Source organism: Coregonus clupeaformis, chromosome 14 (genome assembly GCF_020615455.1).
Source record: "Coregonus clupeaformis isolate EN_2021a chromosome 14, ASM2061545v1, whole genome shotgun sequence".
NCBI classification, from domain to species: Eukaryota; Metazoa; Chordata; class Actinopteri; order Salmoniformes; family Salmonidae; genus Coregonus; species Coregonus clupeaformis.
In genome coordinates this window covers 45,472,971-45,498,643 of record NC_059205.1, presented here as the reverse complement: position 1 = coordinate 45,498,643, position 25,673 = coordinate 45,472,971, and the positions used below count along the sequence as shown (strand labels likewise).

The 25,673-nt window shown below is 41.5% G+C and overlaps 1 protein-coding gene and 1 long non-coding RNA gene across 12 annotated transcripts in view; one reads left to right on the top strand and one right to left on the bottom strand.

Annotated features, from left to right (window-relative positions):
• LOC121580840 overlaps positions 1–2,057 on the bottom strand; it is a 2,100-nt gene extending 43 nt beyond the window's left edge. Inside the window, exons 1-5 of one of the 2 annotated variants that reach the window (XR_006003142.2) lie at positions 1,659–2,057; positions 1,175–1,381; positions 944–980; positions 440–693; positions 1–359 (exon numbers count right to left, since the gene is read on the bottom strand). The exon at positions 1–359 is cut by the window's left edge and continues 43 nt beyond it. This is a non-coding gene — a long non-coding RNA (uncharacterized LOC121580840). The other variant, XR_006661729.1, reaches the window with a different exon arrangement.
• Positions 2,058–3,311: 1,254 nt separating this feature from the next.
• LOC121581697 (aspartyl/asparaginyl beta-hydroxylase) lies at positions 3,312–24,315 on the top strand. 10 transcript variants are annotated; one of them, XM_045224841.1, is made up of 8 exons: positions 3,312–3,506; positions 15,892–16,047; positions 16,382–16,426; positions 17,095–17,163; positions 21,820–21,900; positions 22,157–22,216; positions 22,769–22,810; positions 23,396–24,315. In XM_045224841.1, the coding sequence occupies exons 1-8, from the start codon at positions 3,467–3,469 to the stop codon at positions 23,857–23,859; spliced, it is 957 nt and encodes a 318-aa protein (XP_045080776.1). In that variant the 5' UTR covers positions 3,312–3,466; the 3' UTR covers positions 23,860–24,315. The 10 variants fall into 10 exon arrangements, with proteins under 10 accessions (XP_045080776.1, XP_045080775.1, XP_041753108.2 ...); XM_045224840.1 differs by lacking the exon at positions 3,312–3,506 and adding an exon at positions 14,625–14,807; XM_041897174.2 differs by lacking the exon at positions 3,312–3,506 and adding an exon at positions 14,626–14,807 and having other exon boundaries at positions 21,820–21,858.
• Positions 24,316–25,673: the final 1,358 nt, after the last annotated feature.

The window sequence follows — 25,673 nt, the reverse complement described above, 5'->3', positions numbered from 1 at the left end:
AATATGGAGAAAATCAAATATCACATTTTTGATCCAAATCCTTAACCCAAATTTGACAAAAGTTGGCACAGTAGGAAAAATGTTAATAAACACAATAAAGTGCTTTATAAAAATCCATTAAAACTCTAGTACTTAAACTCTCGTGTTAACATAACAAGCCAGGGTTCACAACACATTCTATAATTTCAACAAGTACAGCGATGAATTCTGTCACTTAACCAGCAGGAACTCACTGCATGGAGTAGAAGTTTGTTATGTAGCCATCTCCGATTTGTTTTGGTGACTGCCGGAAGATCCCAAGACATGGAAAGATCTGAAACTGTGTCCTTCTGTTCCGGTGTAAGATCTTCATGTTCAAGCTAGAATTAAGACCATACAAGTTATTATATCTGCCCAAGCAATATTTTTTACATGGCAAAGTTTCTTTTAGGTTACATACCAGTTCTATGATGCTCCTGATGTGCAGATCAGGACAGTCTTCTGTAACAACAGTAGCCATTTCAGGGTCCCCATTGAACAGTACATGAATTACAGCAGGACTTAGTCCTGTGACATGGGGACCATCATGCAGAAAGGTGTGGCCCAACATCCTTCCTGCAACCCGGAAGAGGTTGCTTTCAATAAGTGCCTCTGATGCTGCTGGAACAAGATGGTCAGGTTCACCCTCAAATAGCAGTGTTCGGCCCATTCCTCCTGTAAAGTACCAAGAGAGCAGGGAATAAAGTCACAACAATTAACCTCTTAAATACATTAAATAAAAATGTATGATAGATAGATAGATAGATAGATATATTACATCATACTAGTGGCGATTACTTGGCCTGTGGTATTGCTGCTTGTAGAATTCACTTAAACCAAATTGTAGCCTACTCCAAAATGACTTACAGAAGGACCCCAAACCACTTCAAATTCAATTCCCCTGTATACCCTACTACAAACTTACCTGACACAAAACATAACCATGGGATCGTGGTCATTCCCTGGAGAAAAAACAAAACAAAATCATAACTCACCTCACCTTAAATTAAGCAAATAAGCCTGTGATAACTATTATTGACACTATGAACACCAATTAAGTTTGAGTCACTATAAAAAGAAATGCAAATAATTTCAACAAGCCACAGACAGTACAAACTTTTTTTTACTTTTGGTAAATGCCTAGTTTCGCACTGACCTGAAAATGTTACTTTTTGCTCTCCAAGTCCTGAAGTAAGAAGTTCAGCTTTAAACAGTACGCTTGGAATTTTATCCGCATTGTGGTCAGCCAAACAACAGACAGTGTGTGTGTAGCTTCTTCGGCTAACTTGGACTTGTGCTGGTCGTCTCGTCATATTCCTTCTGGCTCCAATGTTATATGGCGCAAAGAGCCTTGCTACCTCCGCTGCAACACAGAAAAACGTAACAGCTCAATGGTCACCAGTCAGCTAAAACAGCCTCTACTTCTATCTTGGGATGCTCAAGCCAGCTAACACCATTTAGCCGATTAGCGAACTAGCTAGGTTTATGCTTCCCCCCCCATTAACAATAAACGTGTCACGCACGAAGCATCATAATACCGCATGCAAATACATGTTCGAGTCGATCTAATTTAACCTACACGTGTGTCCCGAATCATTAAATAGTAGCACACCTGGCTAACATGAAATTACTTAGCTTACCTTGGACAGGTGTACGTGATTGAGCCGCCGGTATCTGCTGTGACTGAGCTGCCGGAGTCACCGGTGCCGCGGGAGCCGTTGGACTTCTGCTCAGAGCTTCCTCAATCAAATTCGCTGCTTCTCTCAGCAGCTCCGGGCAACTTTTAGACATTTTGTCCTGCACCTCACACAGCGTCTCAACATTGGGGCTAGCAGGACCGAGTCTTCTCTTGATTTTTAGCCGTTGCAATGAAAGTTCTGTTTAACCGTGTAACTAAACCAACGTAGAGGTGAATAGCGCCACCCAGTGTATTGGAATGTGTTCAGTAGCTCTGCATCAATCCATTATCCGGAATTGATTTGTCTTGGCTTGATGCAGAGGGTAACCAATCAGGCGTTAGGTTCCGCCTACCAACTTTTGATGGGTCAGTTTGACAGTTTTAAGTAATTCATGAATCACTCCAACGCAGGACCATGAAATGTAAATGTAAATAGTGAAATAATTATATATGTATTTTACATAAAATGAATCGGTATTTGAATTAATTAATGACACATTTAATAACACATTTATGTATTTAATTCTAATTTTAATTAATTAATGACACATTTAAGTAATTATTTAATGGTGTATTTATTTATTTAATTGTGGCACTTTTAGTCCTCCATATAGCACAAGTGTACATCACATAATTTAATATTCAACTGGAAAGTCATTATTTTTATTTTGTATACTAACGCATACTTGAAATGTATGAAGGGGGTACTCTACATTGATCATTATATATATTGGTTTCTGAAGAATTAGAGTAGCATCAGCATTGCACTGACACTGGATTTAAGTGCGCAAGCGCTACTGAGCTCATGGAAGCTACTAGGCTATGCGATTCATTGGGCTTGTTCGACATTGCAGCCGACCGTGCAGGCGACTACCGACTAACTGATCTACAAAGAACCTTGCATCATCAATAACTACTAATTATTATTTGTAGATCAGTCAGTCACAATTTACCCATGATACATTACGGTTTTGATCCTCTCGAACACGGCCATTCTCTACACGGTCTCTCATCTTGTTTGTGATAGACCTGCTAAAAGTGAGAGTTTTCTATCAAATGCACATCACACATGCCCCATTAATAACATTTCGCCACAAGGCAACGTGGCTTTAAGCGACCTATTTGTTAAAAACGGTTTACAACTGCACTAAGACTCCGAGATGACATAGGTTATGTAATAAAGATATATTACAGTACTGTGAAAAACAGTCGGGTCTCGCGATGGATGTATCTTCCATCTTGCCACGTTCCAGTACAGACAAAAACAACGGGGATGAACGAGGATTTTCTCTAGAAGGGATACAGCTTTTGTCAATATTGACTTTTTGTAGCAGGTTTACGAGAATTAACGCAGCAGGTTAGGTTAATTCACGTATCAGTTCCGGAGAATTAGGTTAAGGCTAGGAACAGGGTTAGCGAAAATGCAAAAATAAATCACCTTTTGGCGTCAAATTTGAGAAAAGCTGTATCCCATCTAGGCATGACCATGAACGAGGCGGTTCTAACCTGTGGATATCCACACGATTGAATAAGACAACATCCTCTGAAAGCGTATTGGACGAGATTTTCTATTTCTCCGCCCATCTTGTCTTCGTAAAACGGCACTGGCTGAGGGCGCAGTCATTCAAAAGTAAACGGGGGTTGCTATGGGCTTCGGTTTATGAGGGCAGAGCGATTTGATTTCTACTGGGCCACCTTTAGTGCAAGAAATTGACAGTGAAGCTCGCTAATTTTGAATTTCCACTTGAATTAAAGCAACTTCGAATAGCCATGGTCACGAAGAAACTCTCACGAGGACAGAAAATGAAAGGTTCGTAATTTCAATTTCAGTAATGACAGTGGTGCATGCAACCAACCTTAACTTATTTACAGAAGGCCTTTGAAAGTTAATCGGCCGGCAAGATTTATCTTTTCATTTAGGCAATGCAAGTTAGCCTATAATACTATATACCTATAACTGGACAAGATGTAGGACAACGTCCACAATATACCCCAAAAGTTACCAAACAATTGTGTCCCTTTTTGCGGAGCCACCATCAACTGTACATTGTGCCGAGTTATAGTAAACAGAACAAGTCTCTTTGTATCTAGGTGATAGGCGCTTTGCTTCTCTGCTACATTGTATAACGAACGAGGCATTCGTTCGATTTGAAGCATTGTTGCAATTCGTCAAGTTGCAAAGACTCATAACTTGCATGAGAGGGTATCAGGTCAATTTTGAATAAAAATTGAGAGGGGCCCGTGCACTAATGAGGACTTTGAGTCCTATCGTGCCCACTTGTGTAATTGTACGCAGCGAGGCCAATTACATATCCTCCTCGTAGACTACAACAGAAACTGCATCAGTAGTAGAGGGTATCGTCCCCCTTTTTCGTTTTCGGTCATTCTCCAAGTGTTCACGTGTCAATAATGGCAGAACGTGGGAGGGGTTACACGTGGCTTCTATCGTCGTCGCGGTTGCAATCCAGGACCCCTACGGAGACTTTAATTATATGAACCCCCACTTTTCTCATAGCGGCACCGCTCCCCAAGTTATCAAGATAATGAGTTACAATGGCATGGTCTGAGCCCCATACTTTAAACGTTCTTAACTAGTGGTTTCAGGGCAGACTGACTGCAAGGGGGCGCGGGCTTTACATGTAGCCTACGAGTCATGCTAAATGTATGTCCCCTTTGCAAAACTCCAGTTGCATTGTGACACGTGGCCTTAGAAAGGTTTACCCGAAATGTATGTAGGCATATGACCGTAGAATGTGTTCCACATAGGTTATGAGATTATGCCAATATTTTACTGTCAGGCTAGGCTACTTCTAGTACTTTAATTCTAAATCCCATGACTTAATTCGTCTGATACTGAACGCCCGATTTCCACTATGTTTTGTTACACTTTAAACAAATACAATGATGATCATCAGGCCACTATTAATATCGATCATATCAGTGTGAATATTACGGGTCCGACTTTTGACTGAGCTGCAATAATGGAACGTTTAGAGAAGTCATCAAGTAATGAATTGCAAACGTTCTATCAACTTAGTGGTTGCAAATGAGTTGAAGATAGGTCTACACACGTCGTATGTTACGTGATAAAATAATGTTAAAAAAGACTTTGGAACATTATGTACAGTTATCGGAGTATTTCACAACACAAGGCTCCTCCCCTTGCGTGTATGTTGACCGTTGTACAGGGGCATATTCACTAGGTGAACTGTTCAGGAAGTTGCAGATAGAAATGTAGTGTATTATGTAGAGCTGATAAAATGTACTATTCTACACGACCGAGAAGCATCAGTCATACATTTATGAGTCAACATTGGATATGTTGCACCCCTCTGAACAGGCCTCATACTCACTGCCCAACTTCTGATGACTATCAACTGCCTGCCTATAGCTATAGGGATGTGACTTATTGATACATCAAAGCGAAAGCTATTTTCGACATTCTGTATTTATGATTATGTAATAAGCAGGTAAAAGTATATGTGAAGTCAAATTCTGTACTGTATGACCAAAATCTAAAAATGGATGTAACCAAATATTTTCAAATGTTTTCTTTTGAATGTGCATTATTTCACCATACAGTTTGTTTAGAGGTTTGATTGTCATTGATATTCTACAATGGTTTTCTATGGACATTTTATTATGTATTATCACATTGTTATTTCTAAAAAATGAAATTGCCCCTTCCCAGGCTTCCTCATCTCTCAGAAGCATGGTTTAATTGGACGAAGGCCAAATAACTGGTAAAGGCAACAACTGCTTGCCCTGACCTGTGTGAACTTGTGTTTTCTTTGCAGTGTATCTGCCTCAAACGAAATGCTATTCTTAGGGAATAATCTTGCATGTGTGATGTGAGCTTGTTTGTATGGGATGTTTTTTTTAGCTTGCTTGTCCTGGTTTGGATTTTGCACTGAGCTGTACAAGAGTGGCAGGACTGGAAAATGTTGTATACATGATGGATGAGGGTTGTGAAACTTCGCACTTGCTCTTCAGCAATGCTGAAGTTGTTGTTTTTGCCCTCACTGATGCTTGAGTTAATTTTACTGCCATTGAATTGATGAGAGACGTATCAATATTTGGATAAGAGTTAATCTGCCAATTTTATTGCTAGAGCCCTGTGTACAGTATGTAGGGCTGCTGCATCTCAGAGCCAGGACACACTTTGTTCAGTTTGAACTATGGTTATGAATTTAGGGGTTCTACAGAAGTTGAAGGAGACAGGCTAGTCTTTATGGAGAGTAAGTAATGTGGTTTTGAGATGATTTTCGCTATTTGCCTTTTAGAATGGTCTCTGACACTACATCACTAAAAAAGCTTCATTTTAAGTGTTGTCACGATACCAGAATTTTGACTTCGATACCAGGTTTAGTATTTCGACAGTAGCGGTGTGTGGGTAAAGTCACTAAGGAAGCCAAGTCAGGGGAAAAAAGCCATATTACAACCTATGTGTTGTGCTAATAGTGTTGTTTATAACCTGTTAGTTCATATCCCTTGCCACCGTGATACATACATACATACATACATTCATTACCAGTCAAAAGTTTGGACACACCTACTCATTCCAGAGTTGTTCTTTATTTTTACTATTTTATATTGTGATGTCACGAGAGGCTGTGTCCTGGAGGGACGTTACATCCCCCTGAGGTGGCTGCAAACCCAGACAGCTATGGCTCCATCTGCTGGTAGGGTCGGGAACTCCACCCCTCTATGGCCAATCTTCCCACGCAGCTGAAACAAATGAGGAGCTGATGAGCTGAAGGTTTGGGAAGGGAAGAGACACAGTCTCCAACCTGGGCTCTCTGGAGGACAAGAGTGCTGCACGTCCACTTCCATGAGGAATATAAGGATTTGGAGATACTTACCTTTGGGAAATACTCACCTTTGGATATATGCACCTGTGGAAATACGTGAGAGACATTTGGAAGGACTTTTTGCTGGGTTGGCCACTAGCTGCAACGTGGACTACAGTAAGGCTGGGGAAAAGTTATCTGAGCGAGTGAGAATTATGATTTTGGATGTGGAAGAGACATCCCTGAACTGTTAACCCTTAAAGAGCCACAAGAGAACAGAATTTTGTTATATTTTCGTTAATTTCCCAAGACCTATAATAAAATCCTTGTTTTGTTTGAACCTTGTCTCCTTGCACTACTTGAGCAATCCCGCTGAAAGCTGTGTAGCCTCTCGTGACGTCACAATATATTGTACAATAATAGTGAAGACATCAAAACTATGAAACAACACATATGGAATCATGTAGTAACCGAAAAAAGTCTTAAACATATCAAAATATATGTTATATTTGAGATTCTTCAAATAGCCACCCTTTGACTTGATGACAGCTTTGCAAACTCTTGGCATTCTCTTAACCAGCTTCACCTGGAATGCTTTTCCAACAGTCTTGAAGGAGTTCCCACATATGCTGATCACTTGTCTGCTTTTCCTTCACTCTGCGGTCCGACTTATCCCAAACCATCTCAATTGGGTTGAGGTCGGGTGATTGTGGAGGCCAGGTCATCTGATGCAGCACTCCATCACTCTCCTTCTTGGTAAAATAGCCATTACACAGCCTGGAGGTGTGTTGGGTCATTGTCCTGTTGAAAAACAAATGATAGTCCCACTAAGCCCAAACCAGATGGGATGGCGTATCACTGCAGAATGCTGTGGTAGCCATGCTGGTTAAGTGTGCCTTGAATCCGTATTGACTGACCTTCATGTCTTAAAGTAAGGATGGACTGTTGTTTCTCTTTGCTTATTTGAGCTGTTCTTGCCATAATATGTACTTGGTATTTTACCAAATAGGGCTATCTTCTGTATACCCCCTCTACCTTGTCACAACACAACTGATTGGCTTAAACGCATTAAGAAGGAAAGAAATTCCACAAGTTAACTTTTAAGAAGGCACACCTATTAATTGAAATGCATTCCAGGTGACTATCTCGTGAAGCTGGTTGAGAGACTGCCAAGAGTGTGCAAAGCTGTCATCAAGGCAAAGGGTGGCTATTTGAAGAATCTCTTATATAAAATATATATTTTGATTTGTTTAACACTTTTGGTTACTACATGATTCCATATGTGTTATTTCATAGTTTTGATGCCTTCACTATTATTCTACAATGTAAAAACTAAGAAAAACCCTGGAATGAGTAGGTGTGTCCAAACCTTTGACTTGTACGTACATACATACATACAGTGCATTAGGGAAGTATTCCGACCCCTTGAATTTTTCCAAATGTTACAGTCTTATTCTAAAATGGATCGCACCCCCCCCCCCACAATCTAAACACGGTAGCCCTAAAAACAGGTTTTTAGAAATGTTTGCAGAAATATCACATTTACATAAGCAGTCAGACCCTTTATGCAGTACTTTGTTGAAGCACCTTTGGCAGCGATAACAGCCTTGAGTGTTCTTGCGTATGACGCTACAAGCTTGGCACACCTGTATTTGGGGAGTTTCTCCCATTCTTCTCTGCAGATCCTCTCAAGCTCTGTCAGGTAGGATGGGGAGCGTTGCTGCACAGCTATGTTCAGGTCTCTCCAGAGATGTTCGATCAGGTTCAAATCTGGGCTCTGGCTGGGCCACTCAAGGACATTCAGACTTGTCCCAAAGCCACTCCTCCGTTGTCTTGGCTGTGTGCTTAGGATCGTTGTCCTGTTGGAAGGTGAACCTTCGCCCCAGTCTGAGTGCTCTGGTGCAGGTTTTCATCAAGGATCTCTCTGTACTTTGCTCCATTCATCTTTCCCTCGATCCTGACTAGTGTCCCAGTCACTGTCGCTGAAAAACATCCCCACAGCAGGATGCTGCCACCACCATGCTTCACCGTAGAGATGGTGCCAGGTTTCCTCCAGACGTGACGCTTGGCATTCAGGCCAAAGAGTTCAATCTTGGTTTCATCAGACCAGTTAATCTTGTTTCTCATAGTCAGAGTCCTTTAGGTGCCAACGGGTTCTTGGTCACCTCCATGACCAAGGCCCTTCTCCCCCAATTGCTCCATTTGGCCGGGCGGCCAGCTCTAGGAAGTGTCTTGGTGGTTCCAGACTTCTTCCATTTAAGAATGATGGAGGCCACTGTGTTCTTGCAGACCTTCAATGCTGCAGACATTTTTTTGTACCCTTCCCCAGATCTGTGCCTCGACACAAACCTGTCTCGGAGCTCTACGGACAATTCCTTTGACCCCATGACTTGGTTTTTGCTCTGACATGCACTGTCAACTGTGGGACTTTATATAGACAGGTGTGTGCCTTTCCAAATCATGTCCAATCAATTGAATTTACCACATGTGGACTCCAATCAATCAAGTTGTAGCAAGATCTCAAGGATGATCAATGGAAACAGGATGCACCTGAGCTCATTTTGAGTCTCATAGCAAAGGGTATGAATGCTTATGTAAATAAGGTATTTCTGTTTTAATACATTTGCAAAAATGTCAAAAAACCTGTTTTCGCTTTGTCATTATGGGGTATTGTGTAGATTGAGGGGGAAAAATTACTTTAATCCATTTTAGAATAATTTGTTTTCGAATAAGTTAAGGGGTCTGAATACTTGCCATCTACTTTTTTTCCTCACTCACAACCAAAGATACAGTGAGGGGAAAAAAGTATTTGATCCCCTGCTGATTTTGTACGTTTGCCCACTGACAAAGACATGATCAGTCTATCATTTTAATGGTAGGTTTATTTGAACAGCGAGAGTCAGAATAACAACAAAAAAGTCCAGAAAAACGCATGTCAAAAATGTTATAAATTGATTTGCATTTTAATGAGGGAAATAAGTATTTGACCCCTCTGCAAAACATGACTTAGTACTTGGTGGCAAAACCCTTGTTGGCAATCAGAGGTCAGACGTTTCTTGTAGTTGGCCACCAGGTTTGCACACATCTCAGGAGGGATTTTGTCCCACTCCTCTTTGCAGATCTTCTCCAAGTCATTAAGGTTTCAAGGCTGACGTTTGGCAACTCGAACCTTCAGCTCCCGCCACAGATTTTCTATGGGATTAAGGTCTGGAGACTGGCTAGGCCACTCCAGGACCTTAATGTGCTTCTTCTTGAGTCACTCCTTTGTTGCCTTCGCTGTGTGTTTTGGGTCATTGTCATGCTGCAATACCCATCCACGACCCATCGTCCCTTTGATGCAGTGAAGTTGTCCTGTCCCCTTAGCAGAAAAACACCCCCAAAGCATAATGTTTCCACCTCCATGTTTGACTGTGGGGATGGTGTTCTTGGGGTCATAGGCAGCATTCCTCCTCCTCCAAACACGGCGAGTTGTGTTGATGCCCTAGAGCTCGATTTTGGTCTCATCTGACCACAACACTTTCACCCAGTTCTCCTCTGAATCATTCAGATGTTCATTGGCAAACGTCAGACGGCCCTGTATATGTGCTTTCTTGAGCAGGGGGACCTTGCGGGCGCTGCAGGATTTCAGTCCTTCATGGCGTAGTGTGTTACCAATTGTTTTCTTGGTGACTATGGCCCAGCTGCCTTGAGATCATTGACAAGATCCTCCCGTGTAGTTCTGGGCTGATTCCTCACCGTTCTCATGATCATTGCAACTCCACGAGGTGAGATCTTGCATGGAGCCCCAGGCCGAGGGAGATTGACAGTTCTTTTGTGTTTCTTCCATTTGCGAATAATCGCACCAACTGTTGTCACCTTCTCACCAAGCTTCTTGGCGGTGGTCTTGTAGCCCATTCCAGCCTTGTGTAGGTCTACAATCTTGTCCCTGACATCCTTGGAGAGCTCTTTGGTCTTGGCCATGGTGGAGAGTTTGGAATCTGATTGATTGCTTCTGTGGACAGGTGTCTTTTATACAGGTAACAAGCTGAGATTAGGAGCACTCCCTTTAAGAGTGTGCTCCTAATCTCAGCTCGTTACCTGTATAAAAGACACCTGGGAGCCAGAAATCTTTCTGATTGAGAGGGGTCAAATACTTATTTCCCTCATTAAAATGCAAATAAATTCATAACATTTTTGACATTTTTATATTCATCCAATGTCTGCCATGTTTTTGGATGACGTGATAACGTCGTCGCTGCTCCCTGTGCACACTGTTCTAGTGCTTAGTGATGGGGGGGGATCAATAGTTACATATCAGGATATTATTTTTGTCAATTTTGCAATATTATTTTGCGCTAGTTTGCTGTACCTGCACCAAAATTAACTTAACTTGTTCTCCATCTTCTTTTTAAATAGGGAGCCAATTTGTTTTAAGCACTTATTTCCATGACTGATCAAAACTTGTTTTCTCATGGCTCGCTCTTGTCCCTCTGCAGCAGCAATATGTTTGGAACATCGAATCGAATTGCAATAAAATCACTGTATCGAATTGCAATACATATAGAATCGTGAGAATCGCAATACATATCGTATTGGCACCTAAGTATCGTGATAATATCGTGTCGTGAGGTCCCTGGCAATTCCCAGCCCTACTAGTGCGCGTGTGATGTTGGGCCGTGTAAACCGAATGCAGCCCGGATATAGAAGGTCCATGAATCGGCGTATGTGAATGTGAGTAGATTACGTTTAAAACAACGTCGGACATCTTGGACACAGTCTCTAGTTCTTATTATACCTCAGTGTTAGCAAGCCCAGACAAATGCGAAGTGTTTCACATTACTTTTGGGTTGTAATCATATTAAAATGTTTACATGAATGTCATGCTGAATATATGTTCATGACATTTTCACTCAAAAATAATTCGAATTTAGTTGCTAGTAGAATAACGTTACAATGCAAATGTCATGTGTGAAACAGTTTTTTATGTCGTTTTGGAACTAAACCTCCCTTGCACTGCTTTGGAACACCTTTTGCTTAGTAGTTTTGGTGGGCTGGCCCTCATCTGCTCGCTAAGCAAAGTATTCTCATAGTTAGCTTCTGGAGCCAGTCAACAAGCTGTGTGTGTGGAGGTATGATGTTTTTGTTAGAAGCCATGCTGTTGCATTTTCTCTCTCTCACTCGCTTCTCAGAAGTCTGGCTTGCTTCTTGTCATGAGAATTTCTATCTCTAATTCAACCTAAGCTTGAATCATTACCAGGGGTTGTAAGGCTCTGGTTTTAATCATAAATGATTCAAGGTCCACAACCAGCAAGAATGATCTGTATTTTTAATCATGGAGAGCTCTGGCGCCAAAAAACATACATACAGCTTTATACCCCCTGACACACAAAGGCACTTTGCTCCGCCCACCTTTAGGAGGCTTTTTTAAACCAGTTTTCTCAGCCCCCTTCACCCTGGAATGTTTAGTCCCGCCCCCCTCTGTTAGTGGGTTGACACTACATTATAACTCTAACACCGTTCACACATCTATACTGTATTTGGGGTGAAATCCTTTAGTCATTATTCTTAAAATACAAATTAATCTATCACTTCTCAAAAGTGGCTCGCGCGCGCTGTGTCAGCATTATGCGCAAGTAGCCTGGCTAGCTTGCTAATGCTCCCTTGAAGATTCAGACAAATTACTAGACAGATTCGATCCTCTCAATCTGTATTCCGTATATATGACATGAGACACATTTGACAGACGTACTGAAAGTTTAAAATAATTCTAGGACTGAACCGTTTTTCATGTTCTAGTATCTGGAAAAAGTACCAAAGTTTCGGTATACTGTGCAACACTGTTCATTTTAGATTTCAGCTAAGCACCATTGTTAGGCGAATTTCCTGATGTTCCCACATAGCCCATATAATGCTATTACAATGCTGTTACGTTACTGGCAATGTGGGTAGTATCACTAAAGGACACTTTTGGTTATGCATTCTGACTGGTGTGATGGCTCCATGTATTTAGAAGGAATTTTCAGCAATAGGGTAACCCTCTATTTTCCCTGTATCTGGTCTGGAGTCTCTTTTAACTCTATCTGTGGACTTGGTGACTGGCCCTTTTAACCAAACCATGACAGTGTATAGGTGAATGAGGGTGGGGCACCATATGTGGGCTGGATACCAGGCAGGTTTTATGGTTATAACCAGAGAGCATTCTCTGGAAAAATGAACAGATCATGATTAGATCAAACTGGCCTTGGGAGAGTCAGGGTGTGGGGGCTCGAGGACGGGAGTAACATTATCTTGTCACTGTGACAACAGCCACCAACATCTGTCCCAAAATGTCAAGGTGTGTGTTTTGAGGGTGTGTTTATGTTTGAAAGAGAGAGAAGCGCAAGAGAAGGGGAGTGTGTCAAAGCAGACATTCCACAGGATCCTTATGTAAGCTCAAACTGAACAATATGTACCCATAAATGACACAAGCAGAGACCGAGAACAGGGAGAGGGAGTGAGTTTCCTCCAACTAACTTACTAAACATTTGAAAAGAGGTTACAGTGGAACTACTGGGGTGTTGTGGTCATGGAACATTCAGCTGAAAGATACGGTGCGTGTGGTGTGCGTGTGTGGTGAATACATTCACACTGTAAATGTTATTTTTGTGTCAGAGGATGTGTGTGTGTATAGGTGTATGTTAATGCATGTCTGTGATAGGTAGTACACAATGGAGGCCCTATTCAGTTGGTCATCTTTACTTCTTCCTCCTACTAGCACTGACTTAGCTGATGGCTACTTTGAGGAAAAATGTACTTACTATGACTGAGCTATGTGGTTGTCCCACCCAGCTATCTTCAGATGAATGCACTAACTGTAAGTCGCTCTGGATAAGAGCGTCTGCTAAATGACTACAATTTAAATGTAGGGGGGAGTTAGTTATGTGGCTCTCCAGAGAGTATGTAGGGAATGGTGTGTAGTAAAAGCCTGCACAAATGGCTTAGGGGACATGAGAACCAGGTCTGCTAGATTAGGGCAGCACCCTTTTCAGGATTGTCAGTACCAGTGTTCTAATGAGGATTGCAAGCTGTTTAGATGGTTTGTTTGCATTTGATTTGTAGGCCCACTTAGGCTATGTTCATTCTGTTGAAATATTGTGTAGGCTTAGTGTTTGGCACTGTATGCCTAGAGCGAGGAGAAAATACCTTAAACCAAACAGATGAAAAATGGTTTGGCTATTGAAAAAAGATGGTCAAATACAGTGCAAAAGATTCTGGTTTAACATGACCAACAACTTTCCGACCAGGGTTCTTACAGTGACCAGGGTTCTGACAGTGACCAGGGTTTTGACAGGTTAGCCTGCATAGTGGTTGATTATTGTTTCAGTAGATTGCACAGCCTCCCGATATTTGAATGTGATTTCCATGTGTGCTTGGCAATGTGTGGCTCATTGTGCATTGATGCGTTTGCTGTTCCTTGCTATGATTTGTGGTCATGTGAGTGACATTCTGGATGAGCAACATTTAACACAAAAAATAACCCAACCCCTTCCCCCAGCTCGCACACTTTTTTGCAGCAGATTGTCCTCTACCTATGTCACAGGTAAGGTACATTTGTGAAAGGCGTTGTCCCTCATTCCTGAGTGTGCAGAGTAGTCGGCAGTTTTTAAATGCCTCCACTCTCTCTAAGAGCCTGCTTAAACTGCCCATGTAGGGCTAACGAGTATCCCCCTGGCATCCAGGCAAAGTCACTGAAAGCCAGGATTTGCGTGGCCTGTAGCCTTTAAATCCCTCTCCCTCAGCCCGCTCCATCACACGGCAGTGATTAGGTGTCAGCCAGTTCCCCTAGTAAAGATCTCCCATTCTCTACCTGATGCTGTTCTATTGTTACCGGGGCGGTAGGCAGCTGGTGATGTGGGGGGGTCAATACAGTTACATATCATGATATTATTTTGGACATATGATATATATATTTTGACTCAAAGTATTGATTTAGTTGTGATGTTTTTGCTAAGTAGCATTAGCGAAGGCTAGTTTGATCATCCATTTTAAATAGTGAGCCAGTTGGCATGGTGTTAACAGCGCCTCTCCATATGAGTGCCTGAATATCTTCTGGCTGGACAAGTGGACAGCTCTAAAAATAGCCGTATTTTCTGGTTCAGGTCCCATATCAGGTTCCGGCTGAGTTTGCCGGGAACAAAAAGAGGAGGAGGGCACAGAGGTTTGAGGGAAGTATACGGGTGATAAGAGACTCACTGAGGCTTTTCCCAATCGGACGGGTCAGGGGTGGTCTGCGCGGATGGAAGAGCCAATAGTGGAACCCACCCGGGTGCTGGAACCCGCGGTGGTTGTCGAACAGACCGAAGGTAGATGGAGCGATGTCGTCAGATAACGACTTCATCCGGAATGAGGAATATTTATTTATATATATATATGATATTGATTCGACCCGTGGCATTTTCCTTTTTTGGTGATCGTGGAGAAACCGGGGTGCAGATCTGGGGTTGATACTTTGGCTTTTGTTCTACTCAACTTAGGGAGGAGAATAAGAAAGGGCAACTCTGTGGATAAGGCTTGGGCCTAGTGTTTGGGTTGGTTTTGGTGCAGATGTGGAACAACTTTATTTAACTTTTAGAATGAAACATCAGAAACTGTAGTGTGTGTGTGGATGGGTTTGCAAAAAAGTGAAGTTGACTGACTAATTGGTGCATTAATTATGACAGACGGCAATGGGATATTTTGTTGGGACTTACCGAGACATATTTTTATAACTGTCACCGACATTGACATGAGCAGGTGCTGTGTGTCTGAATGTGGTGCATCTGCCTGTGTGAATGGTTTGACCTAGCATGAGGGTAGGGGACTTGCCACCTGTTCATTCTTCCATTGCCATCTCTTCGAATACATTTATATTTTTACCCATAGTGCTCTGTGTAAAGTGTCAGTAGCACCCAGAATAACTAGCTACTCTACTGCTTTTGTCTTTTTGCCTCTCTCTGAGGACAATCATAGATTGATTTGGGCTTTTGCTTGAACATTCAAACACAGAATTATAATTCAGTTACTTGAAAACTCTAGGCCTATGTTCAATCCTCGTGAGGTTTGTGGCATTCATTTGGTTTTCATGTTTTTTTTTAGGCAATACTTTATATACCATTTGCTTTTGTAAGTTGCAAAAAAGTGGTCAGTGGCTCATGAGATTTCTCCATTCTTACCCATTTTACTTCCCATTTTTATATATGAATGCAAGAACAAAACAACAGAATCCAAAGTATTATGGCACGGTGTATCTCTTCTTTTAACTGCAAAGGCTTTCAGATTTGGGTAACATTTAGGCCTGTATTTTGACCATCTCACAACTCAAATGGAACAAATTGCATTTGTGTGTAGCCGTTATCCTGTACAGTATTGGCTTCAGGTCTGACTCTTTTCTCTCTCCCACCATTACAGAAGGCAAAGCACAGCTAGCCAGTAAGAATGGCAAGAAGCCTGAGGGAGCAGGAGGAAGCTCCTTCTTCACTTGGTTCATGGTGCTGGCCCTCCTGGGGGTCTGGACCTCCGTGGCCGTCGTCTATTTCGACCTGGTCGACTACCAAGGCGTCATCGGTAAGTGACACCTTCACAGGGAAAAAAACTGTTAACTGTAGGAAGGCTACATTTCCTTCTAGCTACAGCAAGCAGTCTGTCATAGTCTGTTGACAGAATATTCAGCCTTCACCAGTTACGAATGTCATTGGGGAATAACTCAAAGTGATACTGAGTTCTTTGATGCATTTTAACATTAAACTTTCAACTTTTCAACCTTGACGTTGTTTTATATTTGGTGCATGTGTACACATGCTCTGAATATGCCTGTACACTAATCATGTTTGGATTGAAGTTTAAATATTGTAATATCTCCAATGTGAATGTTTTTGTCTGGTCTTAATCTTGCATGCAGTCAAGGCAAAGGACATGCACATTACCCTCTCTGAGACACTGCAAGGTATGATATTTGTGCCCATGATCATTCCCCGAAATAACAATTTCACTCACTAACCCTCCTACCCTAATTGAAATAATCAATTTGTTTCCCATACATGTCGTCTAATCACTTGCTTTTGGCTAAATTCTTATCGAAGAAAATACGACTAATTTTAAGTTTTGCATTAGTCTTTTATTAACATGTTATAGGAGAGACTTTACCTTCACACTGTATTTCTAATTATTAATACCAATTAAATAAGTTTCCACTGCCATAGATATATAATGCAATGTAAATGAACAAATGTAATGCAAAGCTTTTTTTATGCTGAGCTTAATTTATTAAAAATTGTACTTAGCCACGCTATGTTGTGATTAAACCTCATAATTAAAAGTAAATAAATATTGAAATGCTAACATGATACTATAATGCTAATGTGATTTACCAGAAATGCTAATATGATCATTTAAAAAATTGCTCATGATAATATTTCTAATGAAAATTAACAGCAATTTAACAATGTAACTTCTGGAAATGCAGAAATGAATGTTAATGATTATCCTAATAATCATGTAAGAATAGTGGCAATGAACATGTTATTATAACTTAAATGCTATTGTGTCCCCCATCCTGCTGCGATTCAGTTGCATAATGTATTATCCCACCTCATTTCACCATTTCTTTGCTAGGTAAACTTTCGTCCTATGACGCCGATGGAGATGGTGACTTCGATGTGGAGGATGCTAAAGTATTGCTAGGTAAGTTCATCGATTTGACTGGATTGTTATTTATTGACGTGTTCGTTTGATAATCAGAGGAGGCTGGTGGGATGAGCTATAGGAGGATGGACTCATTGTAATGGCGGGAATTTAATTAATGGAACGGAGTCCAATGTGGTTTCCATATCTTTTTATGTGTTTGATACCGTTCCATTTATTCCATTCCAGTCTTTACAATGAGCCCATCTTCCTATAGCTCCTCCCACCAACTGATTTGGGTTTTCTTTTGCATGACTGACTTTGGCATACCCGATCTCTGCCACGAGACTATTTTGGTCAATTCTACCAAACAAACTGAACAATGAATCAACAAGGTCTGCATGTGCATGGTGTGAAAAGGTGTCTTGAGTTCGATTCCATGCTGACCGTTGCGTTTCAGGCCCACACAACTGACATGACATCTATTTATATATAATATGAATATAATATGCCATTTAGCAGACGCTTTTATCCAAAGCGACTTAGTAATGCATGTATACATTATTATTTTTTTGTGTATGGGTGGTCCCGGGGATCGAACCCACTACCTTAGCGTTACAAGCGCCGTGCTCTACCAGCTGAGCTACAGAGGACCACACATTTATCACTAGACATGCGCCACAATTAGCTCAGGGCCAAAGTGCTGCATGCTTTAAGAATAATTTAACAAGGAAGTAGATGTGGTGTTCTCAAAGTCGCTAGTCATATCTTAAAGTTGCTATTTTCTTTCTAAACAAAAGGGAAAAACCTAGTTCAGGAGTGTTTTCTCCAATGAGGTGGTCCCATGTTCTGATACCGTCTACCCTGCCGCTCTCTGCCATAAAGACCACTGCCTGTCTGGCACAGCTGTTGTCCCCCTGCTGTTAGTGATATATTCTGTAGAGTCCCTCTGCATGCTCCCCTCTAGGCTATGCTATTGGTATTCTCTCCTCTCTTTAGTCTCTAACTCTGCTTCATGCGACCTTTGACCTACATAGTTTCCCTTGCTGCCTAACCTCCTTTCCTCCTTTCTTCCTGCATTTTTCTCCTCTTTCCTTTTCTCCCTTCCTCTCTTTCCTTGTTTTCCCCTCTGTTTGCGTAGGCCTGACCAAAGATGGCAGTCAGGAAAGCTCGGACTCCCTCGAGGAGGTCCTGGATATGTTAGCGGAGGAGGGCTCTGATTGGTTTCAAGGCTTCTTCACCTTCCTCTATGGCCTCATAAATCCGTTTGAACCATTTGAGGATGAGGAGGAAGCAGCGGCTGAGGAGGAGGAAAGTGCTGGCACTTCTCAGACTGACGGGGTTCAGGGCAAGGGTTATGTGATCTTAGGTCTCCACAACCAGTAGCCATATCCCCCTTGGCATGAGGTCCCAACTTGTTGCTCCTTTAGACTTGTTTCCAATTGCTTGAGGAGCAAGCGTTTGTGGAAAACCCCTCCTTAAAATCACCAATCCCTAGTAGAATACTTTTTAAAGGATTTAATCATGGCACGGTTGACCCCTCAAGTCTCTTTTTGAAGATTTCCTATGGTTGGACGAAGACTGAATAATGCTTTTTTAGGATACAGTTGAAGTCGGAAGTTTACATACACCTTAGCCAAATACATTTAAACTCAGTTTTTCACAATTCCTGACATTTAATCCTAGTAAAGATTCCCTGTTTTAGGTCAGTTAAGATCACCACTTTATTTTAAGAATGTGAAATGTCAGAATAATAGTAGAGAGAATGATTTATTTATTTCAGCTTTTATTTATTTCATCACATTCCCAGTGGGTCAGAAGTTTACATACACTCAATTAGTATTTGGTTGCATTGCCTTTAAATTGTTTAACTTGGGCCAAACGTTTCGGGTAGCCTTCCACAAGCTTCCCACAATAAGTTGGGTGAATTTTGGCCCATTCCTCCTGACAGAGCTGGTGTAACTGAGTCCTTGCTCGCACATGCTTTTTCAGTTCTGCCCACACATTTACTATAGGATTGAGGTCAGGGCTTTGTGATGGCCACTCCAATACCTTGACTTTGTTGTCCTTTAGCCATTTTGCCACAACTTTGGAAGTATGCTTGGGGTCATTGTCCATGTGAAAGACCCATTTGCGACCAATCTTTAACTTCCTGACTGATGTCTTGAGATGTTGCTTCAATATATCCACATAATTTTCCTTCCTCATGATGCCATCTATTTTGTGAAGTGCACCAGTCCCTCCTGCAGCAAAGCACCCCCACAGCATGATGCTGCCACCCCCGTACTTCCCGGTTGGGTTAGTGTTCTTCAGCTTTCAAGCATTCCCCTTTTTCCTCCAAACATAACGATGGTCAAACAGTTCTATTTTTGTTTCATCAGACCAGAGGACATTTCTCCAAAAAGTATGATATTTGTCCCCATGTGCAGTTGCAAACCGTAGTCTGGCTTTTTTATGGCGGTTTTGGAGCAGTGGCTTCTTCCTTGCTGAGCGGTCTTTCAGGTTATGTCGATATAGGACTCGTTTTACTGTGGATATAGATACTTTTGTACCTGTTTCCTCCAGCATCTTCACAAGGTCCTTTGCTGCTGTTCTGGGATTGATTTGCACTTTTCGCACCAAAGTACGTTAATCTCTAGGAGACAGAACGCGTCTCCTTCCTGAGCGGTATGACGGCTGCGTGGTCCCACTGTGTTTATAGTTCTTGGCTGATTTATTTTGATTTTCCCATGATGTCAAGCAAAGAGCTACTGAGTTTGATGGTAGGCCTTGAAATACATCCACAGGTACACCTCCAATTGACTAAAATGATGTCAATTAGCCTATCAGAAGCTTCTAAAGCCATGACATCATTTTCTGGATTTATGTTTAAAGGCACAGTCAACTTAGTGTATGTAAACTTCTGACCCACTGGAATTGTGATACAGTGAAGTATAGGTGAAATAATCTGTCTGTAAACAATTGTTGGAAAAATTACTTGTCATGAACAAAGTAGATGTCCTAACCGACTTTCCAAAACTATAGTTTGTTAACAAGACATTTGTGGAGTTGTTGAAAAACAAGTTTTAATTGACTCCAACCTAAGTGTATGTAAACTTCCGACTTCAACTGTATGTGCATTTCCAATTTATGCAATGAACAGTTACACTTGGACAACAGATCGGTTTTTGAAGGGTATTTTTTAAGACTTTATCAGTGAAGCATTCCCTCGTTATGGTATTTCTTTGTCTCTTGTCCGTGTTAGGAATACTATTAATGTTCCATGTTTGTTGGTTTTTAAACGTATTCAGGTCAGCTATTTGTCCCCGTCTTTCCATTTTTGTCTTCGTCATCCATTTGTTAAACAAAATAAAAACGTGTTTTTCAGGTTATTTATTGGCTAAGGCTTATAAGTGGTTTTTGTGAATGTTGTTTTTTACTTGCATGGATAAGTAGTGCATTTTTTATATATTGGCCAAATGACAAGAGATGGTCATTTACTCTTAGATATTTAGAGACCGGCTTGATGGAGGACTTATTCCACAGGTGTTAATCATTTCTCGTTAGCTGTCAACTTTTGTTAAGCAAACACCTTGAGAAACTAGCTTTCGGCTGTTCCATAAACCAATTGTCTAGAAGTCCTAAAACAGGGATATTAAATATGATGTTGCGTATTTAGCCCAAGATGGTTTTGGAAAAACGTGTTCCCTGATGTGGAGGATTCTGAATGGCTAATATGAGTTCAAGGACATTTACCGAATTCCACACCTCATGGACATTTTACCTGATTTGAGACACGGAAGATATGGCATCATCCTCATCTCAATCCCAACGTCATAACCACAACCCCAGATCTCTGAAACGGGTCAGTGCTGACTCCCACTCGCCCTAAAGACACTCACCCAGCTAGCTTAATCTTTAAACGCTAAACATTGTAGCCTATAGGTGGAACTCTAGAACTGCAGAGTGAAGTTCCAGTCATTTGTAATGTATGGTAAAAAATGTGTCATCTATGACAACATTGAACACTTTTTATTTTTTTTGTAAGCAAACACAGGCTTCTAGTAAGTATTAGCAAACACAAATGTCTGGCACAAAGGGTACAAGGAATAGTGCTGTTAAAGATGCAAGAAACCTGCTGAACAAGCTTTTGGTTGGAGCCCATTCAGATGTCATATTGGCTTCAATCATTTAGACTTCACTTGGTGCTCAAGTACAATGACTGAGCAACGACAGTATAGCTACATAGCAGGTTCAACTGGTGAGGTTAATGTTCTCAAGTTAAAGTAAGTCGGTGGCTGTTGACAAACAATTTGAATAGAGTAGTCTTGACCAATTAGGGAAGGCATTGGTAAAGTGTGTGTGGGGGGGGCATTGTGCTGATTGTGGACTACCATCTATTGTTTTAGTTGGTCTTTGGCACTGTTGACGAAAGGGTCAACAATCCTCAAATGGCATGAATATGAATCCAAATGTATTGGTTAGGTGTAAAATTCCTTATACAGTCATGTTACACTCACGTGGTCGTCAGTTTTGCATACTCCTACAAGTAATGGAATGAAACCATCAGAATAGGAGGTATGGGTAAGCACTATGCAATCGTGATTGTGTGGTAGCATGTGTTGCCTATGAGATGTAGCATGGGCATGTTTTGAGTTGTCAAATATTCTGAATATTGTTTTTAATGGTTACTGGATTGTTAGCTTCTAATGCCATGTTCCTTTTGAAAAATATCAGATGAACCTCGACGCGATCGGAAAAGAGTGAGACACAGAGGTACTTTACCTGCTCCCCCATTCTCTCTGCTGAGACACAGAGGTACTTTACCTGCTCCCCCCATTCTCTCTGCTGAGACACAGAGGTACTTTACCTGCTTCCCCCCATTCTCTCTGCTGAGAGTAAAACCTCAAGAAGCTCTGAGTAGCCGACTCTGCCAAATGTCTACCTTTAGATGCGTGTATGCATGGCATTACATTCATGGAAAGCTGGGCTGCTAGTTAGAGAACCTGGATATCTTAACATTGCTAAGTTAGTGATGATTTCTTCCAGTAGTCATTGTTTTTTCTTTTCTTAGTCGACTTAGTTGACACAGAATCTCCAAAAACAAAGGTCAAGAAAAATAAGGCGACAGAAGGTACTTTGTCGTGGATCAATGTCCAGATTGCTTTGTAGGTTGTCTAGTTGTAGCATTTTGTCAGCTTTTCCATGTTGTCAATGTGCACATTTTTGCAATTTTTATTTTTGTTGCCTATATCTCAGACACTATGTTTGAGGTCTGGCTCATTTTGTTTTTAATTCATACTGACTTTGCCCCTAAATTGTGACCACCCCCAGCTGCTATGGTCCAAGTAGATCCTGTCCACAAATTACTCTTAATACTCCGAAAGCTGTATGTCAAAGGCTTTACTATTAGATTGTGAGAGAAAAGCTTAGCCCTGCTGGATAATAAATAGTTGCCTGTGTGTAAGCTTGCCAATGGTGTCAATGAAAGCTGAGTGGGGTATAATACTTCCCTCTATCTGTTTATTGGTTGAGCTTGGTTTTGTTCTGTTGTAACAGTTGCTCTCCCGTACTATGGGTAGGCTCTTCGATTTGGCTGTTCCTATTGGTGGTTGAGCACCAAGCAGATACACCCGTCTAACTGAGACTATAACTGTATGTAACTTTTTGTTTTCCTAAACCTCAGATGAAAAGCCAGGACATGTTGCCAAGAGAGAAGCCCAAAAAGGTATTGCATGAGGAACGGTGTGGGTTCCAGTGTACAGTAGACTTTGAGCTAAAAAGGTCTTGCTTACTTTAGTTCTAATAACCATATTGTGGTCTTTAGAATTTGTATTTACTAGTAGAATGAAGTTTGAATTTATGAAAAATAATGGCTATGTTTCTTGGCATAAAAGTTTGAATTGATTTTTAGTCGCATGCTTTATTTGACTACCGCTTTTGTTGTAATAGGGTTTTGGTATGAAATAATTGAAATTCACCTTGTCAGTGGTGTGCTGGGTGTTATATTGGACAACATCATATAACTGTTGGACTAACTGAATCCCATCTGTGTAGTAAGATGCGTCAGACCATGGCCCTATACACCTTTACATTTTGACAGGGTAAATTGTAACGAAACCTTTCTAAAGTGCAGAAAGATGCCACTTGCTGTTATCCTAACACTCCCAGTCAGCAAATCCAAATACCCAGGGTGCTTTGCAACCTACTAAATGCTTGGAGTGTGGTCAGAAAAATGCTTGCAGTGTGACCCTAGCAGCCTGGCGACTAAAAAAAACGGTCAAAGCAGCTAAACAGTATTCTCGTATCCCAGAACACCCTCTGACCAAAGACGTGGGCTGGAAGCTGAGGGAGGCACTAAAACAGCAGCTAGCCATCATCCATGAGCGAGTGGAAGCCAAAAAGATTGCCAAGATGGCGCTGGCCGAGGTGAGGAACATCCTGGCCAGGGAGGAGGAAGAGAAGGTCCTGGGGGTGACGAGGGATGAGTCGGCAAAGAAGGCCAAGGTGGCGGTAGCAGCTAGGATGAAGGAGGAGGAGGAGAAGATAGAGAAGGAGGAGTTTGAGAAGGCCTTGGAGAAGATTAGGAGAGACAAAGAGCAGGAGGAGGAGAAGGGCAAGAAACATAAGAAGGAGAAGAAGCCAGAGAAGAAGTCGGGGAAAGAGGCAGAGGCGGTGGGTCAGAAGGCAGAGGCCCCAAAAGAGGCCAAAAGTAAAGAGGCCCCCAAAGCTTCTGCTAAAAAGCTCAAGGTGTCTGATAAGGGGGTCAGGAAATGATGCGAGACTCTTCACACCTGCACTACCTATGGGTAGGCAGTGACACAGGATGTTAAATTATTCAGGAGAAACCCCTCCAGTGAGAGCCTTCACTCCAGTTATAAACCTCTGCGAATGGGAGTAGGAAACCACCTAGTGTGCAGGGCTTCCATTCCCGCAATGTATAGTGCATATTGTTTTAGCCACTTCCTGCTTGTGAGAATCACAATGATGTCCTCTATAGAATTATGAACTGTTAAAGGAAAGGTGCCAAGAGTACCACAAGGTGCTATAATCTTACAATAAAGATAACATTATTTAGAGTCACTAGAGAATACATTTGTAGAATTGGACAAAGACAAAATAATTTATTTAGCATTTAGTGGAGATGGAACACGTGATTTCATCAAAGGACAAATTATAGATTTGAAAGGATCAGCTATGTGTGTTCTGTGTTAATAAAGTTGCTGGATCCTTGAAGGTTTCATGTCTTCAAGTGCACTTGTCCCACACGGTTCAAATAAGATGCTTTGGTGTTACACAAATGGGCATTGCATGCATACACAAGGTCATGACATTGTGCCGAAAGGGGCACTTCCTCCTGTTTCTACTGGAATGCTCTTCTTTTTCTCTCCTGTCCTGATCTCTCTCTTAGCACTGTAGACCTCACTTTTCACAGCATATCGGAACACAATACAAATTCAGTGTTGGAAGCACAAAAGTAAACCCAAATCAGTCTTTAAATGTTATCTTTTTATTTTATTTTGAATGATGTTCATTAAATAAAAGATGATACATAAGACCTCCTAGACCTAAATCCTAATGTTACTATATTGTTACTAGCCATATACATGAATATTACTAAGCAAGCCAACTAGCCAAATACATTATACAGAGTTGTAGCCTTCGTAAAGGCACTTCTCCTGAACATGAGTTGTTGCCATGTCGTCCTCTTCCCCCTGCATCACATGTAAAACCCCCAGGACTGAAAGAGAAGGCTACCATCATCATTAGCAGAGGGGGAGCACCAGAGGAGGCTCCCGCAGCACCTGTGGAAGAAGGTACAACTCCTGCGGGTCTACACACACACACACACACACACAGAGCAGCATTTAACTGTAGTAGATGGTAAAGCTCATAAGAGGTAACTTATGTGTGCCTGTATGCACTCTCTCAATGCCACCCACCCACAGGAGAATGCCCCAGTAGCGCCGGTGGTGGGCATATCCCTTGAACACATACAGATGCCACAAACACATCTACATTTACATTTTAGTCATTTATCAGACACTCTACTACACTACACTGTTACATACCTTCTGTACATTAAGAATGTGACCAGTGGTTATATTTGTCATACTCAAACATGGCCTACTACCTAATTTCCTCATATTACAATTACATACAACGTCCCCTTGACAGAAGTTTATGCATTATACTAATTGCTTAAACATGCATGTTATTCCTCGTCATTTTCATTGAATTTGAACTGTGGGCTTAACTAGACAAAATTGCATCCAACTAGAAGCTCACAAGCGCTATTAAGGTGCTGACTCGCTCTTGGGGGGTGTTAATGACACCTTTGGCCTCAGTAGAACTGTCCTCCACCAGACAACCACATGGTGCTGCTACGGCTATCAATGTCAAGAGTTAACCATTAAACTCATTGTACTAACATGTAGACTCTATTGATTCCATATGTCTGCCACCTGTAGAGGCTATACCTGTTTCCCCAGAGGGCCTGTCATTGGTTCAGGGGACATAAGCCGTTCTCTACCCTTTATCCATTGGCTCTGATAATCTATTCTTGCCAAATACCTGGCACTGTTGTGTAC